Raw genomic sequence first — 12,887 nt, forward strand, 5'->3', positions numbered from 1 at the left:
CCCCAGAGGAAGCGTGCAGTCACCCAGCCCCTGCTCTTCTGTGTGGTAGGGTTCAAGTCCCCTCTCACTGCGGGACCTCAGGCAAGTCAGAGCCCCCACCCGGTGCCTCAGTTTCCCCACCTGCCAATGAATGGGGGTTCTAACAGTGCCCACCTCACAGGACATCCCCTGAGATGACAGCTGAAGGTCACCCACGGCAGTGAGGCTGGGGAAAAGGCAGCCACTGTCGATCGGTTTTATTCCTCAGTGACCCCCAAGCTCACCGGGGAGGCCAGGGCCTGGGCCATAGGTAAGAACTGCCCTAAAACCTTCCCCCGCCACACCCCCGTCCCTGGCGACAAGGTTCTTCTCCTGGTACCAAACCCTGGCCCTTGGCACAAAGAAGGTTAGGCAGTGCCCCAGGAGGCCTGGCCAGGTCATGGCCCCTGGCCCGTGCCTGCCACGCCTGTCCTGGTACCCAAATGGGGCCCCAGATCCTCGGTGACTCGATCCCTCCAAATTCAGGTGATCTCCCCCGGCTCCAAATTGCCGAACCCTCCCAGGTCCCGCACCAGACGGAGCCGAGCCCCAACGAGGAAGGGCCTCGGAGCGCCGGGACGCCGACACCACCGTCTCCAGGACCTGGGTTTGGGGCGAAAGATGGCGCTGACCGGGCGCAGCTGGCTCCTCCTTAGTGGTGAGTGAGAGTGGCGCCCCGCCCCAGAGCCTCAACCCCCGATGGCCTCAGAGAAGGGAGGGGACCCCCAGCCCGAGAGAGGGAAGGCGTGAGCAGAAGTCTAGCGTGCTGGCTAGGAAGGGCCGCTCTGCTCCACGCAGGCACAGTTTGCTCCTCCAAGAGACACCAGCATGGGTGGGCCTGGGACATCCGGCAGGGCGGCTTTGGAGACTTCCGAAACCGGAACGTGACCTTGGGCAAGGCAGCCTCTGCTACCCCTTCATACACATGACAAACCCTTCATGAGCTCCGGAAGCTTAACTAGAGTGCATTCTCCCCGGCGGCTCTGAGCCTCCCTGAGGACGTGGCTTTGGGCGGCCGCCTTCTCCTTCTCAGCCTCGGTTTCCCCCTCTGTGAAATGGGCCCAGCTCGCAGGGTCGCTTGAAGATCATCCTAAGCAGCGTTCCTAGCGCACACTGCACCTAGAGCTGTTCTAAGTGTTCCCGTGTGTTCACAAGCACCCTCAGCAGGAGGCCCACTCATGACCGCCACATTGTAGACGAGAGAAGCCTGAGGCTCGCAGAAGTCGCTGGCCAGGGCGGCCCAGCCAGAAAACGCCAGGGCTGCGTGCTAGACACGGAACCCTCACTCCTAGCCATGCTCTGTCAGCCCTGGAAAGTCCCGGAAACCAGGCCAGGCACGTGAGAACTTCTTATGTGAAAAGGGCCACAGCCACCATCCCAAGGAACCGCACGTAATTCGAACCCGAGCAGCCCTGACCAGCTAGTCGGATTCAGGCCTCCCTGTTGGGTTCAGAAGAAAAGGGATGGGGTAGAGCAGGGGAAGAGCCCCGGGCCGGGCCGGGAGGCAGGGCCAAGGGGCCGGGGAAGCCAGCCCGATCTTGTAAGACGTGGTTCAGTGAGTCTCAGAGGGAGAAAGCCCTCTGCGTCCCACGAAATCCCAAGGCCCCATCGGCTGAGCATGGGCTACATGCTTGCTGTGCTCAAGGCCTGATGCGGGATCTTTGGCACAGCCCAGCACATTCAACCCTCAGAACACCTCCCCGCTCCCAGGACTTAGACTCCGCACCTGGCTAACATTTACTGAGCGCTTACTGTATACCAGGAACGCATACGTCAGGAGCCCACGTCTCTTCCTCCTCTATCCAATGAGAGGACTGGCCGAGCCTCCCTCAGCCGAGTCCTCTGGCCCCTTTTCCACAGCTGCGTTCCTGAGTACAGGAGCCGAGATCTCTGTTACCCCCGAGCCTGAGCAGCCAGCCGAAGGCGACAACATCACACTGGTTGTCCACGGGCTTTCTGGGGAGCTGCTTGCCTACAACTGGTATGCGGGGCCCACGCTCAGCCTGGCTTACCTGGTGGCCAGCTACATCGTAAGCACGGGCGATGAGATCCCTGGCCCCGCCCACACGGGGCGGGAGGCCGTGCGCCCTGATGGCAGCCTGGACATCCAGGGCGTTCTGCCTGGGCACTCGGGCACCTACATCCTGCAGACTCTCAACAGGCAGTTTCAGACGGAGGTGGGCTACGGACACTTGCGGGTCTATGGTGAGACACCCCCGTCTTCCCCGGCCAGGCCTCCCCGCCTCCTTCCTGATCCCTCTTAAAAAAAAAAAAAAAGCTCTAAAAAATTATAAAACCATGTAAAAAAAACTTAAAATAACATGCAAGTGCTCACCTCCTTCAGGATGGCTTCTAAGATCAGACCTACCTCCTATCCTAGTCTTTGGCCCTCTGGCTAGGGGTACAGGGGCCCCTCCAGGATCCATGTCCCATGCCTGGGAAGCCAAACCGGAGGCTCTGGGAGCAGGTGGTGCCCGGCCCCCTCCCCCTCCGTCTCTTGCCCCACAGAGATCCTGGCCCAGCCCGTGGTCATGGCCAACAGCACAGAGCTGGTGGAGCGCCGAGACACCCTGCGCCTGATATGCAGCAGCCCCAGTCCCGCTGAGGTCCGCTGGTTTTTCAACGGCGAGGCCCTGCCCATCGCCATCCGCCTCGGCCTGTCCCCCGACGGCCGGGTGCTGACCCGGCATGGCATCCGCAGGGAGGAGGCCGGAGCCTACCAGTGTGAGGTCTGGAACCCGGTCAGTGTCAGCCGCAGCGAGCCCATCGACCTGACGGTGTACTGTGAGTCCTCCTGGCCCCAGAGACACCCAGTGCCCAAACCTCATAGACGGGGAAACTGAGGCCAAGAGAGGGTGCCCTAGGGCGTGCAGTGTATCAGCAGGTGAGCTGGCGTTAAGAACCGAAGAGCCCTCGTAAAACGCACTTGGCCCATCTCCTAAGGACCGAAGAAGCTTTTGAAATTGAATAATTCTCCATTTTGAAGCAATACCCTCAGGGAAGGGAAGGACACAGGAGTGGCTGCTTTTGAAAGGGAAGTGGGATGTAAGTGGTAAAACGGGAGGGGTGATAAAATGGAAGCGCTACCAAAGCGCGGAGGGAGCCGTTGCCAGGGGCAGCCGATACCCGACGCGCCCCGCGATGCAGAATCCGGGGAAATAAGTCACGGAGGTGGGCCGGTGACACAGACAAACTTAGAGCCTGGAATCCTACAACTGGAAATTCCAGATTTAAAAAGCACTGAATTCTAGATTCTGAGGATCCTAGAAACTCTAGAAGCAGAGATTCTTAGATCTGATTCTAAAATCTTAGAATCAGCCACCCAATCCTAGAAGCTTAGAAACGTAGATTCCTAGAGTCTTAGAATCTTAGAACCTAAAAACGTAGCTCTCGGAGCCTTAGAATTCCAGACTTAGAATGGCTTATCCGAAACCAATCGTTTAGACTTCTTTTACTTATTTTTCTACTAGAGCCATAGATTTCAAAATCATCTTGAAATTTCGTCTGGCTCAACACCCTCTTTTTGCAGAAGAGAAACCGAAATCCCAAGAGAGAGAGGGAAAGGGATTCTCAAAATCCTAGAGCAAATTAGAGATCCATGTGGAATTCGAAAAGGCCACAGCTCTTTTTCCCTCCACTAGGCCCAGAGACTCCCCAGGGGCCCAGCCTGGTGGAAAGAAAGCCAGGGGTGCCCACCTCGCCTCCCCTTTCCCTCTCCCTCTCCTGCCCCCCGTTTCTCTCCCTCCTGCCCCCACAGTCGGCCCAGAACACGTGGCCATCCTCCAGGATTCTACCACCCGCACAGGCTGCACCATCAAAGTCGACTTCAACACGTCGCTCACCCTGTGGTGCGCGTCCCGCTCCTGCCCGGAGCCCGAGTACGTGTGGGCCTTCAATGGGCGGGCCCTAAAGGACGGTCAAGACCACATTAACATCAGCAGCATGACGGCGGCCCAGGAGGGCACGTACACGTGCATCGCTAAGAACCCCAAGACCCTGCTCTCCGGATCGGCCTCGGTGGTGGTCAAGCTCTCTGGTGAGTCGCCCCCAGCCCGACCGCCCCTCCCCCCGGACGGACGCCCTGTGGGACTGTGAAGGTGTGTGGCTGCTGCACCAACCAGTTAGGCCACCGTTTGCCCAGCAAAGGCCTGAAAAGGAAGAGATTCTCAACCCATTTGTTGGCCAAGTGACAAAGTGGCATGTCAGGTGGGTCCCTTTTCCATCCAGGTGACTAAAGGAGACAAGTCCACACCTTGTCACCTGGAAAACAAATGACAAATCGGACTCTCTTCCTTGAAGGGTGGCAAAGTGAGAAATGGACCACATGGCGTGGCGACAGAGTCGGAACACATCTGAATGTCCCTTTATCTGGGAACCCCTGTTCCAAATGCAGTCACCAGCTACTTAGGGGCTCGACCCCACTCCCTGCCACACAAACAGCTGAATTTCTGGGTAGCTGACTAGATTACCCAGTCATCGGGCCCGGATGACAGCGTGCACCTGCACACGCACACATGCACACGCACGCGCGTGAGCACACACGGAAAAACCACAGCCAGTTGTTGGCAAGTGGAAGACGCAGCTGGGGAGGCATTGTCTCATCTCTGTCCTTAAACGACCGAGGGGCTGGAGGTAGCACCCTAACAGCTGGTGTTTTCAGAGCCATCAGAATCCTCAGGGGACATTTTCTCATCCCCTGGGAGATGGTGGCTTTGAACATTCGGGGCTGATGAATTCTGCCTTGGTTCTTTCCCAAGTGGCCACCACCCCCTGGGGACAGTGGGGACAGTCCTTTCCTTCCTCCCTTCCCCCCACCCCCCACTAACAGGCTGGGTCTCATCCAAAGGGTGGATCCTCTTACACCCAAAGCAGAAATGACATCCCCAGAGGTAAGTGCACCTCCTGCCCCACCCCACCTGGGGCCCCGGCAGCTGGTATTGGCAGGAGACAGCGAGGTAGACCAGACGACCTCAGGTGCGGCCCCAAGCCCTGCCCATGCAAGCCGAGATGGGGGGTGGTACACAGGGCATGCAGGTGTTCTCAGGGCATGTGTACAGTGCCCCCGATGGCATCCTGAACTGTCAGCAGCCTTGTGGCAGGAGCCAGGGAAGAGACAGAGGAAAGAGAGACATCACCTCTCCCCCAGCTGACCTGATGAAGGAGACATGGCCTCTGCCCTTAAAGATATGGTCCTGGGGGACAGGGAAGCACATGCTCCTTATTCGGAGAGAAGAGGCAGTGCCTCATACTCCGCAGATTTCTCAGCGGTGATGGAGGAGACACAGCACCCACCCCCAGTGAGCTTCCGATTAGACGGAGGAGACACAGTCCACACCTGGGGAGATTTTCTACTCTGATGGAGGAGACGTGGTCTTGAGGAGACATGGCCTCTTTTATTCGTATTATTATTTTTTAATTTTTTTAGAATTCCTAGCCTGATGGGGAGACACAGTTCCCACCTTTGGGGTACTCCCGGTCTGATGGGGGAGTATGGGCCTCCCATTTTCTAGGAATTTCCAGTATGATGAGATAGACGTGCCTCCATTCTGGGGTCCCTGGCGTGACTGGAAAGACCCAACCCAATAATCTGAAATTTTCAATCTGGTGAAAGCGAGGTGGCCTCCCACACTCGGGAAACTTTCAACCCAATGGGAAACTGTAGCCCCCACATTCTGAGGACTCTCAGTCTGAAAGAAGAGACACAACCTGGGGTACACGACTCCCAGCTATCTGACGGGGGAGACACGGTCCCCCATATTGTAGAATTTCCAATCTGATGGAGGAGACACAGCCCGACTCGCTAAGGTCCCGCGGTTTAATGGGAGAGGCACCCCCGCCCCCAGCGCCTGAAATTTCCTAGTCTAAGCGGGGAGAGATGGCACCCACCCCCTGGGGCCTCCCGGTCTGGTGGGGGAAGGCCTTGGAGGGACACAAAACCCACGACTGCTACCTCCCGAGCCACTGCCTTCCTCTGTCTCCTTCCCACAGCCCTGCACGAGGGAGCACCAGTCAGCTGTGGGGGAGCATCGATGAGCTGGCCGGGGGCGGGATGGGGACACTACGCCCAGTGCAGGCCCAGCCAACCCAGCATCCTCTCTCTCCCTCCCCAGCGGCAGCAGTCACCATGTCTATCGTGCCCGTGCCGACCAAGCCGATGGAGGGCCAGGACGTGACCCTGACCGTCCAGGGCTACCCCAGGGACCTGCTGGTCTATGCCTGGTACCGCGGGCCTGCGTCCGAGCCCAACCGGCTGCTCAGCCAGCTGCCGTCTGGGAGCTGGATCGCGGGCCCTGCGCACACAGGCCGGGAGGCGGGCTTCGCCAACTGCTCGCTGCTGGTGCAGAAGCTGAACCTCACGGATGCCGGCCGCTACACGCTCAAGACCGTCACACTGCAGGGCAAGACGGAGACGCTGGAGCTGGAGCTGCAGGTGGCTCGTAAGTGTGCGGAAGGGGGCGGAGGGCAGCTCGTTCCACGCAGGGCCTCCTGAAAGGGGACTTTGACACCTCCGTGAGGCAGGGGGACAGAGGTCAAGGATGGATCTGCCTCCTCACTAGACTTCAAAAAGGGACCTCGTCTCCTCCATCAGACTGGGGGCTCCCAGGTGTTGGGGACCGGGCCTCCCCATCAGACTGGGAGCTCCCAGAGTCCGGGCACATGTCTCCTCCATCAGCCTGGGGGCTCCCAGGGATTGGGGACCGTGTCTCTTCCATCAGACTGGGAGCTCCCAGAGTCCGGGCACATGTCTCCTCCATCAGCCTGGGGGCTCCCAGGGATTGGGGACCGTGTCTCTTCCATCAGACTGGGAGCTCCCAGAGTCAGGAACCACATCTCCTCCATCAGACTGGGGGCTCCCAGAGTCAGGGACCGTGTCTCCTCCATCAGAATGGGGGCTCTCAGGTGTTGGGGACCGTGTCTCCCCATCAGATTGGGAGCTCCCAGAGGCAGGGACCACATCTCCTCCAGGCTCCCAGGTGTTGGGGACCGTGTCTCCCCATCAGACTGGGAGCTCCCAGAGTCAGGGACCATGTCTCCTCCATCAGACTGGGGGCTCCCAGGTGTTGGGGACCGTGTCTCCCCATCAGACTGGGAGCTCCCAGAGTCAGGGACCATGTCTCCTCCATCAGACTGGGGGCTCCCAGGTGTTGGGGACCGTGTCTCCCCATCAGACTGGGAGCTCCCAGAGTCAGGGACCATGTCTCCTCCATCAGACTGGGAGCTCCCAGAGTCAGGGACCACGTCTCTTCCATCAGACTGGGGGCTCCCAGGTGTTGGGGACCGTGTCTCTTCCATCAGACTGGGAGCTCCCAGAGTCAGGAACCACATCTCCTCCATCAGACTGGGGGCTCCCAGGTGTTGGGGACGTGTCCTCTTCATCAGACTGAGCATCCCGAGAGGTCCGAGAGGCCAATTCCTTGACAGAGGGCCAGCTCCCACCCATTAGACCAGGAGCTCTCAGACACTAGGTCCTTTCCCAGGCTGGAGTCACGCCTCCCCCACTGACAGGACACTCTCAGAAGCGATGCACCTGAGTCAGGAACAGTGTCCCCCTCCCTCAGGCTTGAAACTTCGGAAATCAGGGAACTAATCACAGGCAGACACTCCTAGACCCCCTCCTTCGTCCATTCACTCATCCAACCCTGGTTTTCTGCGTCAGCCTTGCGGGGGAGAATGTTGTCCCGTGACAGCCGGCCACCCCCGACGAAGCCTCGGAACTCCCTTTCACCTGTCTCTCTTCTCACAGTCAACCTCCCTTTCCCGCACGAGGACCAACGCCACCTTCCTGAACCTGAACCTGGCACAGGCTGAGCGTGGGGTGGGCGGGGCTGCCGGGAGGCCAGGGGTGGGCAGGGAGCAGCAGGGATGGGGGCACTGACGGCCTCCTCCGTTCCTTTGCCCCATCCTCCCCCGCAGCCCTGGAGTAGCAACGTGACCCCGGAGACCTCCAGAGAGAAGAGCTCGTCCCACCATCCTCCCGTCGCCTCCCCCAGCGGAGGATCGCCCCGTCCTCTGCTCTCCGGCTTCCACACTAGAGTTAGAGCCGACAGGGCCCGACTCCTACGCTGAGCTGTCAGAGAGCCGCAGAGGCCATAAACGTCCTGGTTAACACAAGTGCGCGTCAGCCTCTCCTTCCACCACCTCCAACCCTGCCACTGCCCAGTCACCCCTTTGCTTCCTTTCTCTCCCGAGATTATTTTCGGAGGGAGCAGGCGTGCGCTGGGATGCCCAAAGCACAGGGCTGCAAGCCCCCACTGCTTGATGTCAGGGCCTCAGACCCTTACCATGTCTCCGCCACATTATATTTGAGAGTCCTGCCTCCCAGTGGGCCAAAGACTGTTCCTCTTTGGGACACCAGACAGAGCTGGGTTCCGTAGCACGTGACCCTCCCCTACACTGCACCTCACTCCATCACCCAGGTCCTGAAGAGAAGAGGCACAGGACAGGGAATGAGCCAATTTCTCAACAAGAGTTCCAGCACCTTCCAGCCCTCATGCATGTAACCGAAGATGCCCCTTTGGGTCCTCCATTGTCCTGGGGTCCCCCTCACCCCATGTTGTTCTCAAACATCATATGCACAACCCTAAAAACACACACACAAAAAGGGCCTATGAATAAATGAATGGGGCAGGGGTGGGATGAGGGGTGGCGATGGGGCCGTGGATGCCAGAGAGACTGTGTCTTCTAACACCTCTCGCTCGCAGGGTCTGAGCCACAGGCTTCACCCAGCCACGATACCGCACTGGACCGAGACGCTTGGTATTGGTCAGAAGAGGTGATGGCCGATTCCAGGCTTGGAGTCGAAAGAGAGGTTTAGGCAGGAATGGAAAGCTTAGTAGATTTCCCCAAAAATTTCAAGACAGCCTTTCTGAAGATGGCCATGTTGAGTTGGGATGGCAGGTGGTGAAATATCTCCAATTATAGGATCTGGGTTAAGATCCCACATTTGCTACAAATATGCTACACCCTCAGTTCGACCATCATTAAAACAATGTGGATTTAGAGTAGACTAGAGTTTATCAAACCATCTTATTAGTCTCAGAGCTCTTTCTTCAAATGCAAGCTTACGTGGTAGGTCAATATATTATTCCAAATAGCAATGCAATAAAAGTAGATATCAGCTCAAAAGCTATAACCCTCTTTCTCAAAATTGCTACACTCTTGAAAAACATTTGTTTAAATAATACTTAGATTACAGAAGCCATTGAAATGCAAAATGCCAGCCAGAATCCAATGGCAATAAAAACACTGGATATAGAAATCTGTGGGATATGGCCAAAGATGCACTTGGATAAAAATAAATAAATAAAAATAAAAACCAAAGATGCACTTGGAGAGAGAATGAAAGCCTTAAAAACTTATATGTATTCAGAATCCTAAAAGAAAAAAATTTGAAAATGTACAAAATAGGCTTCCCACTCAAGAAACCAGAAAAAAAAATCCACAAAACGAACCAAAACAAATGGTAAGAAATTGAGAAAGGTAAAAGCAGAAATGGGTGAAATATAAAACAAAATTAGAGTTGATCCATAAAACCTAACGCTGGTTCTTTGAAAATGCCAATGAAATAGACAAACTTTTTGTAAATATGATGAAAGACAGAGGAGACAAATATATAAAATAAAAGAGAAATTGGTCTGGTTGAAGTAGAGAGTTTCTGCCAGGTTAGATGCTCAATAAACATATATTGAAGGAAGAGGGTATGACAAATTCTTTGGATTGCTCCCCAGCAGCCCCTCCCACCTCCTCTTCCATGATGGCAGGCACTGTCTCCCATGAAAGAAACTGAAATTGTCAGGTACTCACTTTCCCAGACTGCTTGGCAGCTACAGATGGTCACGTGACCAATTCTGGCCAATGAAGGAAGGAGAGAGCCGTAAGCCCCGTCTACTGACTCCATCCTCCACAGGGGGCACTAAGTTTGGAAGCTATTAACTAAACCGGTGGTCTCCAACATGAAGTTTCCAGGCAATGGCTCAGCTAGGAACTGAGAATAGATTTGAGCCCATACTCTTAGCCCCAACACTATTCAGCCCCAAGACGGGAAATATCCTCCCCACCCCTCCAAATTCACATAAGAGTCAGTGACGCATGTAGGGCTAGAGCCTAGGTATACACGTTGGAATTTCTCTTCGGTGACTAGCTAGTAAGAGAGACTAGAAACAACACAAGCAACAAAAAGAAGACTAATATATGAGATAAAAAGAGAAATATAGAAGAGTAGCTTGCACGGATGGAGGATTGTTCCTCTCTCCCATAAAAAGCACCCATAAACAGATTGTTTAGAGCTGGAATGGCGGCTCCATAGCTCGATTTAGCTTTCCCCTCCATCATTCTCAGCCTGGGGCTTCCATTCTCTCCATCACCTTGTGGTCCAAGATGGCTGCTGGAGCTACAGCTGCCTCATCCATGTTCCAGGCGGAAAGGAGAAAGAAGAGGACAAAGGGCAACAACAACTCCACACCAGTTTATGGGCTGTGCCCCTTTTAAGGAACCTTCCCCGAAGGAGCAGCTTACAACTTCCACTTGCATCTGATTGGCCATCTCAGTCATGTGGCAACCCAAGCTGCAAGGGAGGCTGGGAAGTGGAGTCTTTTCCCTGGATAGAACAGCAGGGAAGACAGGAAGAATGGAGCCCAGGTGGGCAGCTGGCCGGCGCCAGACCTTGGAACTCCTACCTCCTATGCTGGACAAAATGGCTCTTCTCACTTAAGCCTAAAGAAAAAGAGCCACAGCCACAGTGGCAGGGACTGGGCAAGACAAATTGAGTTCAGTTGGGGCTTGCTTTTGTATTAAAGAATGAGGCCAGCTCCCTGGAGGGGCGACGGGAGAAAAAGAGGAGGTAGCTCGGGTTTCTAGGTCAAGCCAGATCCCATGTCCTCGGGGTATGGAGGCTCAGGTGTCCCCAAAACTAAGTCTCCCGCCCCTCTCGGCATCTCTGGGCTCCTTGACTGAATCCTCCAGGCTGACCCAATTTCCTCCTTTCAGTCCGGGAAAGAACAATGATAACCACAAGATAACAATGGCTCCTGTATCTTGATCACTCGCTTTGTCCTTCTGCATGGAGGATCTCAACGAATTCCTACAACAACTCTTATGAGTAGCTACTGCCGGTTCCCCCAATTTACAGGTGAGGAAACCGAGGCACAGGGCTGAAAACCTTGCTCCGGGTCTCACAGTTCCCACAGCCGCCGGGGAAAGCAGAGCCGGCGGTCAAGGGCACAGGCTCGGAGCCCGGAAGGAGCTGAGTTGGCCACTCTTGGCTGTGAGCACGTTGCTTTTGCTCACTCGTAGAAGAGATAATAATAGTACCCGCCTCCTGGGATTGTTGAAAACATTAAAGGAGTCAATACGAGTAAAGAGTCTAGCACATCAAGGTTTGCTAAATGCTTTTGACTCCCCGTTAAAGTATTAGAGTTTGGCAACAGGCAGATGGAAAAGCCAAAAGCAACCATTTTTCTGCGATGCCCTCTTCCTGGGGGGACTTAATTAACCCTACCCCATGGGTTTGCCTCATTTCAAGTAATAAGCGATGTTCTAGAAAACTGTAATCGCCGAAAATGGCTTACAAGAAAAGACGACAGACGCCTAGGAGTGTTTAGAATCACGATGTTAATGGGGTAACGAGCTCTGAGCACAGATCCTCGGATTTGCTCCTCAGCCTCCCTTTGAAGGGGCCGCTTTTCCCTAGTCTTCGAGCCATTTGTTGAAAATACAAATCTTCGTCTCCGGGAGGGGACATGGAAGCTGAAGTTTTCAAATAAATAGCCTGGGTGATTTTTGTCAGAAGTTGGGCTACCCAGATGTAGAAACTGTTTGACCAAAAAAAAAAAAAAAAAGTGGGCACTAGAGGAGGCAACTTGCCCAAAGTCACTCAGTCAGGAAGGGGAGGGGCCAGGAATTAGCTCAGAGAGGGGCAGGAGCCACCAGCCCCAGGATCACACAGCAGGCTTTAGATTGAGGGCTTAGACAGGTACCCTTCTCTGCCCCAGGAGATTGATAGCGGGCCCGCCTCCCCTAAAAAAAACAAACAAACAAAAAAAACCCACAAAGCTGGATGATGCTCGGGGTCCCACGATTTCACTAGCCATGGATGGGAGCTGGTCCAGGTCTCTAGGGCAGCCTCTGCCTCCCTCTGCCCGCCTTCCTCCCCCCTCCCCATGCCTTTTCTCAAGTAACACTTCTGCAGGGGGGAGGGCAGGGAGTAGGGGTGGGAATGACCTTGAGGCCAGAACTCACAATGGCCCAGTCACTGTCTGGAGACCTGCCAGGGAGAGGAAGGAAACCTGCCCTGTTTTTCTCCCCTGGCCTGGAATGTTAACTCAGGACGGACAGAGGGGAGGAGGGTGAGCCAGAGGGAGGAGGAGGGAAGAGAAGAACGGAGCGAGAGAAGGGAGGAGGGAGAAAGTAAAGGGAGAGAAGGAGGGATGAGGATAGAATAGGGAGGGAGGTGGGATGAGAGAGGAAGCAGAAAGATGGGGAGAAGGAAGAAGCGGAAAAAGGGTGCGCCTGGGATCAGGGTGCCAAGGCCAGACTTTGGTAAGCCCCAGCCTGTCCTGACGCATAGTGCAGAGTCCAGAGAGGGCACCCTAGTCCCCTGAGGTCGCACAGGGCCAGGCCGGCCGAGCTGCTAACAACCGCAGTGACCTTTGGAAGCAGGCGTCGGCCTGCTGCCTTCCTCAGAAAAGGAAATCGAGTTCCCCAGAAGTAAGGGTACACTTCCGGAATCATCTCCCCTTTGGATCGCAGTCCATACCACGCTCCTGTCACTCGGCTCCAGCCACAGGGGCCTCCTGGCTGTCCTCTGCACAAACCCAGCGACTCCTGCCTCGGGGCCTTTGCACCAGCCATTCCCCAGCTCCCCCACCCAC

At 55.6% G+C, this 12,887-nt stretch overlaps 1 protein-coding gene across 1 annotated transcript; it reads left to right on the top strand.

Moving 5' to 3' along the window:
- The first annotated feature begins 548 nt into the window (after positions 1–548).
- Positions 549–7,993, top strand: CEACAM16 (carcinoembryonic antigen related cell adhesion molecule 16). The gene is made up of 6 exons (XM_006911851.2): positions 549–676; positions 1,879–2,223; positions 2,527–2,802; positions 3,776–4,054; positions 6,129–6,455; positions 7,933–7,993. The coding sequence occupies exons 1-6, from the start codon at positions 640–642 to the stop codon at positions 7,941–7,943; spliced, it is 1,275 nt and encodes a 424-aa protein (XP_006911913.1). The 5' UTR covers positions 549–639; the 3' UTR covers positions 7,944–7,993.
- The last annotated feature ends 4,894 nt before the right edge of the window (positions 7,994–12,887 follow it).

Source organism: Pteropus alecto, unplaced genomic scaffold, assembly GCF_000325575.1.
Source record: "Pteropus alecto unplaced genomic scaffold, ASM32557v1 scaffold194, whole genome shotgun sequence".
Lineage (NCBI taxonomy): Eukaryota > Metazoa > Chordata > Mammalia > Chiroptera > Pteropodidae > Pteropus > Pteropus alecto.